General features: G+C 42.5%; 1 protein-coding gene across 1 annotated transcript in view; it reads left to right on the top strand.

Moving 5' to 3' along the window:
* Positions 1–17,681, top strand: part of IPO7 (importin 7) — a 41,948-nt gene extending 24,267 nt beyond the window's left edge. The window contains exons 15-25 of the mRNA XM_081209767.1: positions 590–750; positions 1,510–1,638; positions 6,713–6,779; positions 6,874–6,999; positions 7,133–7,230; positions 9,775–9,870; positions 10,375–10,595; positions 10,862–11,067; positions 11,715–11,921; positions 14,260–14,376; positions 15,607–17,681. Of these exons, the coding sequence (XP_081065893.1) occupies positions 590–750; positions 1,510–1,638; positions 6,713–6,779; positions 6,874–6,999; positions 7,133–7,230; positions 9,775–9,870; positions 10,375–10,595; positions 10,862–11,067; positions 11,715–11,921; positions 14,260–14,376; positions 15,607–15,704 (1,526 nt within the window). The 3' untranslated portion in view covers positions 15,705–17,681. The remainder of the gene's footprint in view (positions 1–589; positions 751–1,509; positions 1,639–6,712; positions 6,780–6,873; positions 7,000–7,132; positions 7,231–9,774; positions 9,871–10,374; positions 10,596–10,861; positions 11,068–11,714; positions 11,922–14,259; positions 14,377–15,606) is intronic.
* The last annotated feature ends 2,010 nt before the right edge of the window (positions 17,682–19,691 follow it).

Here is a 19,691-nt window from a genome sequence, read left to right as displayed (position 1 = left end):
ATTTTTGTGGTTCATGCTGTGGCCACAGACATGTGATCTGACGGTGAGTTTGGGGTGGCCCAATGCAAAAATCCTGAGGATCCATGTGGATCTGTGCTTTGTAACCACGTTTTAAGTGGGGAGGGAAGGAAAAGCACTCAAGGGACAAGGAGAAGGATGCTGCTAATAATGCAGAAGAGGGGTTTAAGGGGAGAAGAAGCATGCGTGGGGTGGGTGGAGAAGGATGCTGCTAATAATGAAGAAGAGGGGTATAAGGGGAGAAGGCTCCTCTCCTCTCCCACTTTGCTCCTTTAAAGCAAGCAGGCTTTCTGTCCCTCTCTCCTCCCCACTCAGCAGCTCTTCTCCCACTTTGCTGTTTCAAAGCGAGCCACGGAGAAGGGAAGGAAGGGGAACCATGGATCCTCTGCTCACGACTGCGGTAGACACCCCCCCGCCACCCGTAGGCATTCCCTCCATAACACGCACAGACATTTCCCCTTACTTTCTAGGAGGAAAAAAGTGAGTGTTATGGTGCAAAAAATACGGTACTTGCTGTTTTCCTGTGAGTTACAATAAAGTAATCTGTTTCCTGCTTCTTCTTTTTTTGCAGCTAAGGAATATATTACCCCATTCATTAGACCTGTAATGCAGGCTCTTCTTCATATTATTCGAGAGACTGAGAATGATGATCTTACCAATGTGATTCAGAAAATGATCTGTGAATATAGTGAAGAGGTTACTCCTATAGCAGTAGAAATGACCCAGCATTTGGTAAGTCTCACTATTTTACCATGCTTATGGCCTGTATAGTATGCTGGCTGCTGTTTTAATATCCTGATGTTCTGCTAATGTAGACAGTCAATTACATATTCTAACCTCCTTAGTTTGTTGCCAAAGTTAGTGTGTTTGTGGTAGCAAAACATAGACAAGAAATAATATTTTTTATTAAAGCATAATAGAGAAGATTTAATTATACATATTTGGGATACTCTGAATTTTTCAATGAAAAACGACTTAGTTAATACCACAGAAATCCCAAATACTGTAGCGTTGTTGGGCTATTTTAAAGATTTGGGGTTGGAGCCAGAGTTACAAGAAGCAGAAGTCTGCTCTTGGGACTCTGCTGGTGGGCAGGAGGAGGTAATCTTTGCCATTTTCTCAAGCTGCTCCAGGGGGATAAAGCTTGGGAAGTGGTGCTGGGGCCTTTGGGTAGAAATATCCTTTGTTTAGCAGTCCCCACTCCACCCCCTGCAACCGCTTAGCTTAGCTGTTTTTTGTTTTTAAATAGATTTTTACATTTTTATCAGTTTGCATCCCTGATTAATTGTATTTTAATTTATTTTTTTTAAGGAAGCCCAAATTCTACATCAGGGTTGAATTCTTCACCACCCCACCCTGATACAAAGTCTTATTTGATAATGTTCTTTTGCAAACAGTCCTGAAAATATTGTTTGTTACACTAGGATTCTTTAGTCTGCTGTTGAGCTTCCTATTAACTCTTAACTGAGATTTTGTTCTTTCTCTTTGTAGGCAATGACTTTTAACCAGGTGATTCAGACAGGGCCAGATGAAGAAGGCAGTGATGATAAAGCAGTAACAGCAATGGGCATCTTGAATACCATTGATACGCTCCTCAGTGTTGTTGAAGATCACAAAGAGGTAAGAAATTTATTTTGCTTGTATCCAGGGAAAGCTGCAAAATAGCCTTGTTTTAAGAGGGTTGGTAGGGAGCCAGCATCAGTATTTAAATTCTGTGAACCTATTTTTATTGAAAATAAGTTGCTGTTTTGTTGTTAACCTTTGTTAAACTGTAAAAACAAACTCTAATCCTGACTGAGTTTTACAAAACTGCTTTGCACTTTTATACAAATTATTTTTGAAGAAAGATAGAGGTCACAAGACAAACACCTGCTATTCTAAGTACCTCAGCGCTTTGCAGACTCCAGAGGGAATCAATACTTAGTAGAATTCATTTTTGTGAGAAACTATGTGTGAGCCTGCTGTGCTTTAAAAATAGACCCAAAGTTAAAAACCTGACCTGTATTTATGATATGAAACAAGTATATTTTCATACCTTTCTTAATATGATTCTGCTCCTAGCAGTGGTGAAAGGCTGAAAGCTTTTAAGGCAGAGATGGGGAACTTCAACTCCCTGAACACTGGCCATGCTGGCTGGGGCTGATGAGAGTTGCAATCCAACATCAGGAGGGTCATAGGGTCCTGATCCCTGCTGGGAACAGTGACTATGATGTCATCCATAGAGCAGATAACAATACTTCATAGCCCTCTCTCTGGTTCATGGGATGGATCAAAACTGATCTGTATAGTCTAGGCAGCCAAATGCCTTCAAGAAGCATAGAATCACAGCAAAAAGCATTTGTATGTCCCCAGTAACTGGTGTTCAGGGGTACCGTGCTTCTGAAAATGAAGGTTCCGTTGAACTTCCTATTCTTTTAGATTGGAGCAGTCCCAACTTTTCCTACCAAGTGGGCTGCAAGAGTACTTCAACATGGAACCCATGGGACGCACATTGCCCTGTTGGCCATGGGGGCGGGGAGAGAGGTCCGAATTTGACACACAAACCCAGTCCTCATGCTACCTTCCCAAAAGTGGCTAAGTGAGTCGCTGGTCTTTAGGAAGGAGGTGCAAAGCTCTGGCAGGCTCCTAGAGCCCTCCTACCTCCGTCCCAAAGCTGTGAAAGGACTAACTAAGCTTTGGGAAGGAGGTGAGAGGACTCTAGGACCCCGTAAGAGCCCTCAGTTCTCCTTCCCAGAGCCCAGTGCCTTGCTTGCCTGGCTTTAGGAAGGCAGCGTGAAGGCTGCAACAGGGTGTGTGTGCCATTGTTGCTGAGGGCCACCAAAAAGGCCTCAAGGGCCGCATGCACCCCTTGGGCCATGTGTTGGACTGCCCTGTTTTAGCTAGTTACTGATCTGTAAGAGGACCCATTTTTGAATCCTATGACTGATAATTTTACTCAGAAAACTAGCTTCTTATATGTAAAAATAGCAAAGGGAGCTTTGTTAAGGTTGTTGCCTGTGCTTTAGTGCTGGCGGGCAGTCTGTTTTTTTGTCTTCCTTGTTCCTTTTCCTTTGCATTTTATCTTAATGCTTTGTTACTGAAGCTTCCTCACAAACTATCCCTATAATTAATTAATTAATTAATTAATTCATCCATCCAACTCCCTCCATCCCTATTGTAGCTAATTAGGATATGACCCTAGGTTCAGAAAGGGGTTCCTGGCTAGCTTGCAGCTCCAAAGTTATTCAGCCGTGCCAGATGACACAGCAGGTATGAACAAGACAGGAGTACAATTAAGAGCCGATTTAAAGACTGACTTTGCAGAATTTCTATCATGCTGTTCCAACTCCAAAGAAAAGCTCCAGGCAGTTCATATCAACATAAAAACAAAGCTGTGAAAATAAACCAGAACGCTAGATATATAAAAAGCAGTGGGTAAAACAAACAAATAGTAGAAAGCCAGAAATAATTAAAATGCTCAAAACAAATTAATTAAACAGAAAAGTATTCAGTTGTAAAGGTAGGGAAACACATGAATCTCCCAGGCTCTCCATTGTGCTGCATGAGTATGAAATGGCACACAGCCACGTTGACTAGAATCCTTCCTCCCTCCCGGTACCTTTTCCTATTGTGTTGTGACTTTTTAGATTGCAAGTCTGATCTTTGTAAGCTGCTCTGGGAACCTCTTTTGGCTGAAGAGCAGGTTCAAAATGTTTCAGATATATAAATAAACAATAGATAGGTGGTGATACTGCAATATCTGATTTCTCTGCCTGCCTTGTATTTGAGACCAGTGGCTTCAGAGTCGTCGTGTGTGCTTTAGAACATATGAACCTAGCAAGTGTGTTCAGTGAAATGGATGAGAACTTTGTTGAACAACCTTCTCTGTGACAGAGATAAGAAGGCGATATTCTTAACCCTTTAGTACTCTATTTATGTCTATTAAAGACATAAATTTGATCAGAACTTCACCCTTTTTGTTCTGATGCTTATAAAACAGTCCTAGTATTAAACACTTCAAATAATGGCAGTGACCACCTTTGTAAATGTGCTTTGCCTCTGATTACTCTATGCTTTTTGAAACAGGCCACCCACCCAAGTAATTTGTGGTTGTGTGTTTTATTTAAAACTTACCCTTTTTTCATTAAATAATTTTCATTAATTCTCAATTACAAAAATCCAGTATATGCCACATTGTATCAATACCAGATTCCCCCGCACATTTCTCATTAACCTTAAAAAATAACCAAAAAGAACACATTTTTACTCCTCCCCCCCAAAAAAATCCCCGGACTTCCTTCCACCCCCTCTTCTGGTTCTTTAAATAAACCAAATCATCTTACATTCCAGGTCCCTTTACACAATTTTCCAACTACTAAACAATTAAACTTGTGATATATTGCACAGATATACCACACAGATATTGCACAGACCGCTTTATACATTACACATCTATGCTTACAGACTATTTCCCCTTTTAAAATTATCCTTATTGTTGCTTTTTGCAAGCATTTAATCCATGTCTGCTGATGTCCCAATTTATTTACAACTGCTGGCCCCTAAATAAAAACCGTTTCCCAGACAGTTACCCATTCTTTTTTCTTACTTTGGTATATTTAAATCTCTGGAAGAGGCTTCCCATTAGGACAATTCACAATTTCAGCCCTCCTTCCTTCCAAATTTCTCTCTGTCTCCAAGGTTGTGATTTCACTCAAATTGCTCTAACTATTCCTGTCTGTACTCATATTTAAGGCTCCTCAAGAAGCTGCAGCAATTAGGACCATTTCCAATATTTAAAACTTATCCTAATCTAAGGTTCAGGGAAAGTTACAGCAATTCTATATCGCTCCTATGGTTTACTAGCCAAGTTAGACAAAAGCAGCAAAGATAAGGTCCTATTAGAAACCTTGTCCACCCACCCTCATAATTTATACAGTGGTGCCCCGCAAGACGAATGCCTCGCAAGACGGAAAACCCACTAGACGAAAGGGTTTTCCGTTTTTGAGCTGCTTCGCAAGACGATTTTCCCTATGGGCTTGCTTTGCAAGATGAAAACGTCTTGCGAGTGTTCCGATTTCCCCCCCGCTCCCCCCCCTTTTTCTAAGCCGCTAATACAGTGGTGCCTCGCAAGACGAAATTAATTCGTTCCGCAAGTTTTTTCTTCTTGCGAGTTTTTCGTCTTGCGAAGCACGGTTTCCCATAGGAATGCATTGAAAATCAATTAATGCGTTCCTAGGGAAACCGCCTTCAGACCAGGTCTGGGGACAGTCTGTCCCCCGACCTCTTCTGAAGGCTGGGGGGGGGGGGAAACAAGGGCTTTTCTTCCCACTGCCAGCCTTCAGAAGGCTGTTCTGAAGGCTGGCGGTGGGAAGAAAAGCCCTTCTTCCCACCTCCCGCCCCACAAGCTCCGGGGACAGGAGGGCTTTGCTGCCGACCGCCAGCATTTTAAAAGCCCCTGCTGTCCCGGGGCGATTTTAAAATGCTGGCGGGCGGGAGCGAAGCCTCCGCTGTCCCGGGGAGATTTTAAAATGCTGGGGGTCGGCAGCGAACGCTTCGCTCCCGCCCGCCAGCATTTTAAGATCGCCCGGGGCAGCGGAGACTTCTCTGCTGTCCCGGGGAGATTTTAAAATGCTGGGGGTCGGCAGCGAACGCTTCGCTCCCGCCCGCCAGCATTTTAAGATTGCCCGGGGCAGCGGAGACTTCTCTGCTGTCCCGGGGAGATTTTAAAATGCTGGGGGTCAGCAGCGAACGCTTCGCTCCCGCCCGCCAGCATTTTAAGATGGCCCGGGGCAGCGGAGACTTCTCTGCTGTCCCGGGGAGATTTTAAAATGCTGGGGGTCGGCAGCGAACGCTTCGCTCCCGCCCGCCAGCATTTTAAGATCGCCCGGGGCAGCGGAGACTTCTCTGCTGTCCCGGGGAGATTTTAAAATGCTGGGGGTCGGCAGCGAACGCTTCGCTCCCGCCCGCCAGCATTTTAAGATGGCCCGGGGCAGCGGAGACTTCTCTGCTGTCCCGGGGAGATTTTAAAATGCTGGGGGTCAGCAGCGAACGCTTCGCTCCCGCCCGCCAGCATTTTAAGATGGCCCGGGGCAGCGGAGACTTCTCTGCTGTCCCGGGGAGATTTTAAAATGCTGGGGGTCGGCAGCGAACGCTTCGCTCCCGCCCGCCAGCATTTTAAGATCGCCCGGGGCAGCGGAGAAGTCTCCGCTGTCCCGGGAAGGCAGGCGGGGGGGAGCAAAGACTTTTGCCCCCCGCCGGCCTTCAGAAGAGGTCCAGGACCTCTTCTGAAGGCCGGCTGTGGGCGAAAGTCTTTGCTCCCGACCGCCAGCAATTTAAAACAGGTCCCCGGAGATTTCCCTATGGGCTTTCGTCTTGCGAAGCAAGCCCATAGGGAAATTCGTCTTGCGAAGCGCCTCCAAAACAGAAAACCCTTTCATCTTGCGGGTTTCCCGTCTTGCGAGGCATTCGTCTTGCGGGGTACCACTGTAGCCTTTTAGCCGCTAAGCCGCTAATAGGGTTGCTTCGCAAGACGAAAAAACCGCTAGACGAAGAGACTCGCGGAACGGATTAATTTCATCTTGCGAGGCACCACTGTAATCCCATCTAATTAATAGTTTCCCTGTACTCTACTTCTGAAGACCCAAATTTGTCCTCCAATACTTAACACAAGCAATTTATGGCATTGACCATGTTTCCTTTAAACCATTCCTTTCAGATTACCCAGCAGTTGGAAGGTATCTGTTTGCAAGTAATAGGAACAGTGTTACAACAGCATGTTCTGGGTAAGAGGTCTCCCCACCCTTCAGCTATTACTTTGCATTTGGTGCACTGATTGGATCAAGCCAAGGTTCATGACATCTTTTTTTCCTGTTCCAGAATTCTATGAGGAAATCTTCTCCTTGGCTCACAGTCTGACTTGTCAGCAGGTCTCAGCACAGATGTGGCAGCTTTTGCCTCTGGTCTTTGAAGTATTCCAGCAGGACGGCTTTGACTACTTTACAGGTGAACTTCCTGCATAGCATAGGCAGGCTACTGCAGAACTGAATGATACTGATACCTTTTTGTACCTTGCAGCTTTTCATATTGACCAAGAGAACACATAAATAACAACTGTTGATTAATCTTTTTACTGCAGATATGATGCCACTGTTGCATAATTATGTAACTGTTGATACAGATACACTCCTGTCTGATACAAAATACCTAGAAATGATCTACAGTATGTGCAAAAAGGTAAGTAACTCACTAATCCTCCTATCATTGTAGCTAAATTTATACCATTGGAGTGCTTTGATCTGCAGAACTGGCACTGCTACAGGTGCCAAAAAATATTTATTCCACATTTGTGGAATTTCACTTGGAGCTTCTTGCCCATTGACATAAGGCAAGTGACTTTGCTCTGTTCTTTTCAGTGCCTGTTTAAATCACTGTTTAGACAAACCTATCCGGACACCTTTCTTTTGAAAGTTTTTTAATACCTGTCTTTCACCAGGGTGTGTTTGGAATTTTAATGTTTTGGTTACTTTTGTAAACGACTTAGATTTTTTTTATACATAAGCAGTAGATAAATTTTGCTGAATAAATAAATCCTGTAGATATCCCTTATGCAGTATAGATCTAGGAAAGAAAGACTTGTGCCTTTCCAGCAGCTAATCCAAATTCACATTCAAGAGACTGCAAGGTCCAGCAACTCTACATAGACCTAGATAAGCTAAATTATTGGGGCCTCTGGAATTGCATGTCCATTTTGCTTAAAAAATACGTGGTGGATCCAGCTATACAGAGAGTCAGTAGACCAGAGGTGGGGAACCTGTAGCCTTCCAGATATTGTTGGACAACTCCCATCAGCTCCAGCCATCATAGCCAATGGTCAGATATGATGGGAGTAGTAGCTGAGCACCATATGAAGTGTCACACATTTCCTAATCCTGTATTAGTCCATAACCTCTTCTGAAAGCTCCCATGCGCGTACCTGTCATGCAGTAGCCAGTCATGCAGTTGTATTACTCTTCCCTGAAGCAGATTAAAATGGCTACAGTCATGTGTGTGCATAGTTTCTAATCTGTGCCTAGTAATACAGTCCAATTGTGTTTTGCATTTAGACTGTGTTGCTCACATACAGCATGTGGCCAAAGAGCAACTTGAGATCATAGTACTGGTGCAGTGATGTTGAAAGACAAGCTTACCACTGACCAGCCTCCAAACTCTCAAACATGGAGATTGAACGTGGGCTGGACTCATACTAAGTGTAATTTAAACACATCTCTTTGTATTCAGGCTTCGGCTTACTACTGTGTGGTATTGTGGTTGGTTTTTTATCATAACCTTGCCTTCAAAGTCAGGTTATTAAAAAGTGGCGGATGATTTTAGTTGAATTAAACATGAGCACACCATTTTCCATTACACCTGTTTTTGTACATGACCTCACAGTGATTTTGCAGCTGAGCTGAACTGGAAAATTATTCATGCTGTGGCTGTCTACAGAAATCCCAGTGACTTCTGAATTTCGCTCTGTTAAACAGATTATCAGAGCGGCTAGGTCTAAAACCTGTGATTCCTTGCTAAAATGGGGCAGGTGTCTGTCCCCAACCTGCTCCCAAGTTTCAGGGAACTTCAGTGGAAAAGAAAGATTGAAATGTATGCACTTATATGCATGCAAAGGAGGTTCCTTGAATTGTGCCCTACATATCTTTATACACTATTTTAAAACAGGGACTCCCAATTTTAATGCAAACATCAAAAACGAGCTCTTACGTATATACTGGCTTTCATTTAACTTGTATTGGTGCTGTCAGTTTTACTGGTACTAATAATGTAGTTTCACACTAAGGCATATTGTTACACGTTAACATGCACACAGCTGCTTGCTTCTGTGTAGAAGAATCTCCAGAATGGGGCAACATTCCTGGGTGCTAGATGATTCAGTTTTTCCTTCCCCTTCCACAGTCAGGCACAAAATGCTATGTCTGTCTGAAATCTGGAAGAAGAATCTGTATATACAAGCCTGTTTCTTCACCTGGATCACCAGTGCTGGATTAGGCTTGCATTTTGTGTACCTTTGTGCTCATTTCAGTTGGCAGAACATTTTCTATTTCCACTGAAATAAATAGCAAACTATGTTGGTGAGAGGGACAGAAACACTCACATGTCATTAAGTTTTGTGATATGATAATTACCGGCAAATGTATACCTAAGTTACAGTTGAATGTATAAAAACGATCAGTCACATTCAGATCCTTTACTGGCTAACCTAACCAGGAATTCAGTTTTGTGGATGTAAAATAATATTCCCTAGGTGAAATCCAACACTGCTGTTCTACTTGTAGAACAGCTTTTGATCTTGCAGAGGCACCCACCACAACAGAGAAGAGGAAACAGTCTTTACCAGTTTCCCCCTGCAGTCCCCCACCACCACCCTCCACAGTGGTCTGGAGGGTCCCCCAATCCTCTGGAACAGATTTCTTTGGGAGTTATAGAAGGCAGCAGCAGGAAGGAGAAACCAGTGAAAATCCCCTCCACTTACATTAGCAGATATCAGCACTGGATCAAAGCCGTTCTGCAAATGGAACAGTAGTATTGGGATTTCAGCCAGTAACTTCTTTACGCAATTAATATTTTTTTTCATATGGTTCTGATACACACAGTGCAGCCTGCCTGTGCAGATGGGAGGTAGAATGACAGAGTTTCCTTAACAATTTTGTTCCTTTGAAAATATAAAGAATAAATGCTACTAAATATCCAGTACTGAAACTGATGGGGTATAATTGTATTTCTTAGGTCCTTACAGGTGTGGCAGGAGAAGATGCAGAATGTCATGCAGCAAAACTGTTAGAGGTGATCATTCTACAGTGTAAAGGTCGTGGCATTGATCAGGTAAGTGGAATGCACTTTTGACTGCCAAAAATATATGATAGCTTCAACTCTCTAGAGGAGACACAGTCACCTACCCTTTTCATGTTTAATCAAAAGTGATGTGCTGGGCTTTGGGAAGGAGGCCTGAGGTCTCTAACAGGGTTCTAGGGTCCCCCCACCTCCTTCCCAAAACCTAGTTTGTGCTTTCCCAGCTTTGAGGAGGAGGTGGGGGGCTCTTGGATCCTGCTGCCAAAGCCTTGCATCCCCTTCCTAAAGCCTGGTGCCTTGCTTAGCCAGCTTTGGGAAGGTAACACAAGGGCTGGGAGGTGTCAAATTTTGGGCTTGCTCCCCACCCCCGGTGTCAAGACAGTGTGCGGCCCATGAGTTCTGCATCAAAGTACTCTGGTGGCCCACTTAGTATGAAAAGTTGGGCCGCCCTGAGTTAAAAGATGCATCTGGTTGGGGTTATTAATGAATGTAAAAATTGGGTTATTACTGAATGTTGTCACTATAAATGTTTTGCAGTGTATACCTTTATTTGTGGAAGCTGCTTTAGAGCGGTTGACCAGAGAAGTTAAAACAAGCGAACTGCGAACGATGTGCCTCCAGGTTGCCATAGCTGCTCTGTATTACAATCCTCATCTACTTCTGAATACTTTGGAAAATCTACGCTTCCCTAATAATGTGGAGCCCGTTACAAATCACTTCATTACACAGTGGCTTAATGATGTGGACTGTTTCTTGGGGTAAGTTTGTGTCTTGGGGATCACAGTTCTGATGCACGGTGCTCTGAAATTGTGTGCACTCAGTGCATGTCTCATCCACCTTTTCATATGGCTTCTGCAGGGCTACATCTATTGGGGATAAGTGAAAAGAAGCTTTATTGTACATTTAAGACCTATTTGCTCTTGCACTTCTCTAAATTAAGGTCTCCATTGGGTTGTATGCTACTTGCCTTCTTTTTACTAAAGCTGAAAAATAATGTAATATGAAATTTCCTCTTGCATTTCAGGCTTCATGACAGAAAAATGTGTGTCCTAGGCTTGTGTGCACTTATTGATCTGGAACAAATACCACAGGTTTTAAATCAGGTTTCGGGCCAAATCCTGCCAGCTTTCATCCTTTTATTTAATGGCTTGAAAAGAGCATATGCTTGCCATGCTGAGCATGAAAATGATAGTGATGATGATGATGAAGCAGAAGATGACGAGGAAGCAGGTAAAGCATTGACCCCTCTGGTAGCAGTTCACCAATATTTATCATGTTCTGGTGACAGCTTCTCAATGAACTTTCAATCCTGGTACGTCTGTCTTTTGATTTTCCTGTTCTTGCTTTTACCTCCTTGCTTTATTCATTCTCTTCCAAATAGGATTCAGATGTTTGTATCTTGGCCTGTCATTTCCTTCTTTTTCACCTGGTGTTTTGTTTCCTATGTTACACACTATATTTGCTATGGTCACTCATTCAGTGTTTCCTCTGCTTTATCCTTGTATTATGAACACTTTTAATATCAGACCAAGTAGCTTAGTTTTTCATGCCAAGTATCTTTACTTTTCATTTTGCTTTTTGAATCAGACTTCACTGTTGCTTCATTGCTCTTCACTTTGTCCAATTTTTGTATTTTTTCTTTTATGTCTCTGTGTTGGGCTTTTATTTCTCATTTCAACCTGTATAGTGCAAACTGAGAAAGTTTTCATCTAGGGCATTGTAAATGCATCAAATCTTCCCAGATAAAAGCAAAACAGAATCCTAGAGCCTAGCCCTAGGTTAAAATTGTGGAATTGTTATGAAGTACAAATATTACATAAATTAACAGAGAAAAGTACACTGCTGTTTTTTTATCCTTGAGCCATATCTTCTTACAGAGGAACTTGGGAGTGATGAAGATGATATTGATGAAGATGGACAGGAATATTTAGAGATTCTGGCAAAGCAGGCTGGGGAAGATGGCGATGATGAGGATTGGGAAGAAGATGATGCTGAAGAGACTGCTTTGGAGGGATATTCAACCATTATTGATGATGAAGATAATCCTGTTGATGAATATCAGATATTTAAAGCAATTTTTCAGAGTAAGTCCAACTGCTGTTTATCTTGCATAGCAAACTGGTATTCTCTTTTTTGCGTGGGCAGGGACTCCCATTGGAATTGGGAAATGGGGTGGCAATTAGGCGTGCAATTAGAGTTCAGGGAGGACTATGATTTAAAACTGCAGCTGAGGCATTCCATCACACGCCAAGCATGATATGGGTTAAGTTTGAAAGTGGGCAGGTTTTTTTGGTCTGTGAGTGAAGAAATCTTACTTTTCGTGTTGTGGCACATCCTTGAATGTGTCTGTACCTCAGTGTGGTTCGGTTACTTCAATGTAGCAACCTAAGGTTGTCGAGGATGGTTAACATTCTGCTTTTTTGTTATGTCATACTCCACATGGAGGCCATTTTGTGACTGGTGTCCCCAACATCCTCTCAAAATTCAAAATGTGCCCACTAATCCGAAAAGGTTGGCAACCCCTCTCCTATATCCCTTCCCAATTATTGAGGTGTTTGCAGGAGTCACTATTAGTGGTCTCTTATGACTCAGTTGCATGACCAGTTTCCATCAGGAGCTGTATGTTCAGTGTTGTGGGCCCAATCTGTGGAACTCCCAATTAGCTGGGATCAGACATTCCACTCTATGTTGAACTTGTGGTGCTTGGTGGAGACTTTCTTTTATTTTAGCAGGCATTTTAAGTGAGCTTTGTGATCATATGGTTCCTTTTAACTGATTTTATGATATATGCTATGCCTCTGTTGTACCCCACTTAGAAATTGTGGTAAATAGATATTAAAATAATGGTATTAAAATAAATAAAATAATAATACAATGTAGCTATAAGGCTGGAACTAATATTTAAATTTGAATCAAAATGACAGCAAATATCTTAAACTTTTGTAACACCTAGATACATTTCTAATTATGTGTAGGAATTAAACTAATGTTTAAAAATTGTTCCTGACCTTTAAAAGAGTTCCTGACCTTTAAAAGCATGTCATTGTGTTCTCTGTCATGTGCTCTAACTGAACTGAAGGTCTGGCTACAATGAGTCTTACATAATCTACCGTATTTTTCGCCCCATAAGACGCACTTTTTCCCCTCCAAAAATGAAGGGGAAATCGGGGTGCGTCTTATGGGGCGAATGCCTGCAAGCCTCACGCACCCGGCAGGAGGTCCCACCGGGTGCGCGAGGCTTGGGGCGGCAGCCTGTCGCCCGAAGCACGGGGAGCCCTTGGGAGGGCTCCCCCTGCTTCGGGCGAGTGTCTGCAAGCCTCGCACACCCGGCAGGAGGTCCCACCGGGTGCGCGAGGCTTGGGGCGGCAGCGGACTGCTTGCGCGCACCTAGAAACTTGGGGCGCGCTGAGCTCAGCACGCCCCAAGCTCCTGGTGTAGCGCAGCGATCCGCTAGCCCTGGGAGAGCCCCGCGGCTCTCCCAAGGCTAGCAGACTGCTTGCGCGCACGCAGAAGCTTGGGGCGCGCTGAGCTCCGCACGCCCCAAGCTCCTGGTGTAGCGCAGCGCACCTGGGGGGGAAATAAAATTTTTTTCCTTTATTTCCCCCCAAAAAATCTAGGTGCGTCTTATGGGCCGGTGCGTCTTATGGGGCGAAAAATACGGTACTTTAGGCACTAAAAATCATAGACATCACATGTTGTAGAGTTGTAAGGGAATTTACCTTTTTGTTGCATTTTCAAGTCTCCATGGGCTTGCATAACGGGTGGTATCAGTGAAATAATATAGATCCAAACTGGGTTTTGTATGTGTTGCAAAAACTGTTGACCCTTTTCCTTAATTGGTATTTCAGTTAACTCCATTGTAATTTGTTTTAATAGTATACTTTTATCTGTATGTTGGGCTAATACAATTATTGAGATTCCATCTGCTCCTTACATGTTAATTTGCCATGTAATTCTAATAACAATACAGTAGTACCTCGGTTTACAAACTTAATCCGTTCAGAGGTCCATTCTTAAACCGAAATTGTTCTTAAACCGAGGCACGCTTTCCCTAATGAGGCCTCCTGCCACCGGTGCCCTTCCACCGTTCAGATTCTGTTCTTAAACCAAGATAAAGTTCACAAACCAGGACACTACTCCCGGTTTTGTGGAGTTCTTAAACCGAATAGTTCATAAACACAGCTGCTCTTAAACCGAGGTACCACTGTACTTCCATTTTAGTGGAATGTGGAGTATTTTGGAAAGAACTAGGCCAATAATTGGTATAGAGGGGAATATTTGGACTTGAGAGAAAGTATTGCCAGAAGCCTGGGTAGTGGTGGAGTGAGAAGCTTTGCAGAGCAAAGAAATCATTACCTTGCTGAACTCTTAGCCTATCTTTAGTCTGTCTGTTAAATGTCTACATGTCTCTTTGTTCTGTAGCAATTCAGAATCGTAACCCTGTGTGGTACCAAGCATTGACACGTGGTCTTAATGAAGAACAAAGAAAACAGTTACAGGATGTAGCAACTTTAGCAGATCAGCGAAGAGCAGCCCATGGTAAGCATATTTTCACTATGTTTGATATAATCTGTTACTATTAAGTGCTGGCTATAGTATTAGCATTTTATTAAGGGACCTAAAAGTTTTCAGTCTCACCCTGTTCTAAGAAAAAAGAGGACCTGCTTGTAGGGGACAAGCTTTGCATTGATCTTGCAGCTTATTGAAGTACCAGTTCTTGAAGCGGAAATTTCTGGGCTTGATGCCACCTAATTGACCGCTGATTTTTCTTGGAAGTCACGTATGCATGTGTATGTGTTCTCTAGCAATTCAGATGGAGAAAGGGCATGGCTGTGGACCTGCCTGTCTTCCAAGTGTTTTTGGTTTTTTGTAAAAATGTTAGAATTCTCTTTCTTTTCCTTTTGGCAGCTGGTATATGGACGCGGGTGGCGCTGTGGGTAAAACCTCAGCGCCTAGGGCTTGCCGATCGCATGGTCGGCGGTTCGACTCCCTGCGGCGGGCTGAGCTCCCATCTTTCGGTCCCAGCTCCTGCCCACCTAGCAGTTCGAAAGCACCCCTAAGTGCAAGTAGATAAATAGGTACCGCTTCCTAGCGGGAAGGTAAACGGCGTTTCCGTGTGCTGCACTGGTGCTGGCTCGCCAGAGCAGCTTCGTCACGCTGGCCACGTGACCCGGAAGTGTCTGCGGACAGCGCTGGCCCCCGGCCTCTTAAGTGAGATGAGCGCACAACCCTAGAGTCGGACACGACTGGCCCGTACGGGCAGGGGTACCTTTACCTTTAGCTATATGTTTCAAGTTTGCATGCCCTGTTTCTCTTCCTTCCCCTGATACAAGTGGGTCTTTGCATAGGATTAACAAAGTTAACGTTCACCATTCAGATTTTGTAACACCTTGTACATTCAGAATTGTAGAGTTGGAAGGAACCCTGCTGAGGGTCATCTAGTCCAACCTCTTGTAATGCAGTGGTTAAAAAACAAAGCTTGGATTATGTATTTATTATTGCTTTTATAACTCTCCTTTCTTCCAAGGAACTCAAGGTGGCTTACACATTCGCCCCACCCCCCATTTTGGGGAATTTGAACTCTGATATTTCATGTCCTAGTATGCTGCTTGAAATGGAGTTTGTCTCTGAAGATATTTGAAAATATAATTTCTTATTTTAAAAATGGAAGCCCTTCATTGCATGAATGTGCAGATCAAGAGCTCGATACAGCTGTGACAAGACATGGTTTGTGACTTTCAGATAATTTTATTTTTCTCTCCCTTTCAGAATCCAAAATGATTGAAAAGCATGGTGGATACAAATTCAATGCTCCAGTTGTGCCAAGTTCATTCAATTTTGGTGGTCCAGCCCCAGGAATGAATTGAATTATCACTACTTTTCCTCCTACTGTGTGATTGTAGTGAAGAGCTTGTGTTCCTCCCAATAGTGGTTCCAGAACTGGTTCATGTTATCTACAGCTCACTCTAAATGAATTGGTAGATTGAACATTTAAAAAAGAAAAGCCAGCCCAGGAAGTGGGACTTGATCATGCAACCGAATACTGGAAAGGTTTTATGAAGATAGGAAGAACCTGACACTTGAGCTTCAAATGACACGCTGTGGAAATCAGAAATCAAGAGGTAATGTCATGAAGACAGCTTCCTTTCTATGAAGAAAAAAAGGCATTGGCTGCAGGACTGTTGGAAAGGTCTCATTTACAGTACACAAGCTAGAAGGCCAATTTAATTTTTACACCTGTGGGACTATGAGTATTTGCCCAATCTTTTCCCCTTACCCTTTCTCCTGCTGGGTATCTATTCTTTTAATGTACATAAAGGTAATTGGATAGCCTTACTTAACACTTCATCATTTCCATTTATCAAGATTGTTCATATGTAGAATATCGGACACTTATTGTAGCACTACATAACTGATTAAATCTGTAAATGATTTAGCATTTTCATATTGAAACAAGCCTGCTAGCCTATGTACAAAAATAGCAAAATGGTTGTTTATAAAAAAGGGATGTTCTGGGGGGAAATTTCAAGTTATTTAAAACTAGCAGTTTTGTACCTGGTGACTTTGTGGTGCAGTCACCACTGGTTGTGACTTGAATTTGGTTATGTACAAAAGGGGTTAGTGGTATTTCATTGCTGCTAAAAAAGAAAAAAAATGGCAACACCCTCTGTGTCCTTTGTTTTTTCTTAAAGCTGTCAATGTACAAGTGGAAATTTGGATACAGAAACCTTCATGTTTTAAAGTGCTGAGAGGGGAGTTCATTTTCTCAGCAGCATGTGAAATCTGACATGAAGATTTGCTCTTACAGGAGTGTATTTTGAAGTGTGGTGGTGAACATCTACATATGCAATCTATTAAAAAAAGTAATTTGGCTAACTTGGGTTGGATCTGATTGAAGTTTATTCCCATATTTGGGAATATTATTATTCTCATCCTTTTGCTCCTTTTCTAGGACCTGGGTAGAGGTTTTAACATCTCTATTCTGTCTCTTGTTTTCATACCCACCCTGGCCTTGCGCTGTCCAAAAGCAGACATTCTTTCATTTGCCTGATCCAGCTATATCAGTGGCTTGGTTCATATCCCAGCTTATTGTACGAAGATATTTTGCCTGAGCACATAACCCTTTCACGTAAGCTGTGATTAAAGCAGGGAGACTCTAACTGGGGTTTGCCTTTGTATCTGAACTGAGAAATGGTGGTTACCGTTTCAGAATAAGCCAGGATCACGAACAGTGTTTGAGATTGGCTTGTTTGATGGATAACTGCCTAATCAGAGACTTCCTGGTTTAGTTGTGGCTTGCACAAAGGGGCTGCATGCTTGGGCAAAAAGATTTGCTCATATTCCAGCTTATAAAGCTAAGGTATGATCATGTGAACATGGCCTTACAGTTACCAAGTCTCATTTTTGAAGCTACAATTTGTTCTCCCTTGCCTCCAGGTGGTATATTAGTTAGTATATTAACTAGAAAGGTAACAAAGTCTTCCCTACTGGGACCACTATTAAAATGATTCAGTGAAAAAGCCAACATCAACATGTGTTTGGCCTGGCTTAGGGCCCATCTATAAAACACGCATATAAAATCTTAAATGCTGAGGTTCTTGATCTTGCCTTGAGATCACTGGTGTCAAATATTTTAAGTAAAATGTTTTCCCCCTCCTGGCTGTTTTTTTTATTCAATGTCATCTGCTGTTACAATTGATGCTGAACAAGCTACCTTAATTTAAGTGTAAACCTCCAGAACTTTAAAGGCAGGTTGAAAAATGATCTGAATTTATATCTATAAAATGAAACTGAAATGAACATATATATTATGATATTCAAAAATGCAGTCTTCGGAAAAACAATTTGTGTGATGTGTGTTTGTTTTGTATGTATCTATTTTGGGGGGTGCTTGGAATGTAAGGGTTCCTAACAGAATAGCTACCTCTCACTTGTCTCAAGCCAGACGAAGGGCTTTCCCTTTTCACTCATGGGTTCATTCTTGACTTTGGTCTTCAATGTGGATTTGATTAAGGCAGGCTTATGTAGCATCCAAATTGCTTGAGAGAGGACAATCTTCCATCTATCTTTTTATTCAGGTTCTGGTCAGACTAGCATAATAAAGTTGGATTCCTGAACCTGTCCTGTAGACATTTCATTGCCATTCTGTCTTTTGAGCTTTTTAAAATTTTGTGTCCTGCGGATTTTCTTTCTTTTTTGTAGTGGGTACAACTTTGTAAATGCTTTGTTCTCATTTGGACATCTCTGGTAAGGTTCTGGTATTTAGAGAATTGGGCCCCTTGGGTTGCTGTAATAACTTTTCCTCCGTGGACTTAGCACCACAGCTCCTAACAGCAAACAGTAGCAGCACAGACTTATTGAGTAGGGTTAATGTGATTTGTTAATTGGACTGAATTCCCATCAGCCACAGCCAGCATGGCCAATGGACTCTGCCCCTATGGAAGCTGAATGCTACCCCATCAGCTACCCTAATATATTTATACAAATCCCATATAGTGTGTGGTAGCTTAGTTTACATTGCAAAGCTGAGTAACTTAGGGAGGCTTGCAATACTTCTAAAACTCAGGGTCATCCAATGAAGTTGAATGGTGGACCTGAAGATAGACAAAAGTTGGCACTACTTCACACAGCATGCAAGTAAAACTGCCATTTGTTACAGAAGATTGATGCCCAGCAACTTGGAGAGCTTTAAAAAGATTAGACAACATGGGGAAGGTCTCAATGGCTACTAGCCACAATGTTTGTATTACCTCCAATAGCAGACAGCCATTTGCTTCTGAATACAGTGGTACCTCGGTTTAAGTTTACGAACTATTCGGTTTACAAACTCAAAAAAACCGGTAGTTTCCCGGTTTGCGAACTTTACCTCTGTCTAAGAATGGCACTGGCGGTGGGAGGCCTCATTAGGGAAAGCACGCCTCGGTTTAGCAATGGTTTCGTTTAAGAACAGACTTCCCGAATGGATTAAGTTCGTAAACCGAGATACCACTGTACTGGTTGCTGCGAATCAGCAGTGCACTTATGCCATTTTTGGGCTTCCCATAGGCTCCTAGTTGGTCACTACAATAACAAAAAAACAGTAAGTCTGATCTGATCCAGCAGGGCTGATGTTCATATGCTTAGGGCTTTCTATGTCCTTCATGACAACCCTAGGCAGCTTTTCGGCATGGGAAGAAAAACTTGGGGAGCAAAATTCTGCTTTTTGACACAGGTGGATATAAAAAGGTGTTAATACTGTTAAAAGTATGTGTCTGAACTCATGCCTGTCCAGCATTCGTGTATTCATATATACACCATCAAAGAAGTTTGGGATCTTTTGCTGGAGTTATAACATGCCTCCATTTATGAATATGTTTTACCCTTAACCTTATGCCCACGAGAAGTTCTTACACCAAAGGAATAAAGAAAGCTTGTTTTATTATATGAAATAAGTGTTCTTAAGACAGAGGGATGCCAATGGAGTGTGCCTTTGGGAGTAAAATCAAAAGGTTGGAGAGATACAGCACCTGCTGTAGAAGCCAATACAGGATTTATATTTTATTGCACTGGTACAGATGCACCATAGTATTTCTTCTCTCTGCACTTCTCCCAACTTTTTTTCACATGTGTGGACCCTTACAAGGTGTAGGGAACTAAATACATTTCCGGAATGCCTTCAGGATGTTTTTGTGGTAAGGCTGGTACTAGGGTCAAGGAAGGTTCATAATGGGGAATCTCATGTCATATTTAAGTTATGTCAACTTTCCTCTGCCATGATCTACAGTAATAAACTATAGAGTAAGTTCAAATTGACACACACACACCTATTCATAATACATGCAAACTTCAGCTTAATTATTTGCTTATAACTCAGT

The sequence above is a fragment of the Podarcis bocagei genome (genome assembly GCF_964188305.1).
Source record: "Podarcis bocagei genome assembly, chromosome: 1".
NCBI classification, from domain to species: Eukaryota; Metazoa; Chordata; class Lepidosauria; order Squamata; family Lacertidae; genus Podarcis; species Podarcis bocagei.
The sequence above is the reverse complement of the archived record's forward strand: the minus strand, read 5'-3'. Positions and strand labels throughout refer to the sequence as shown.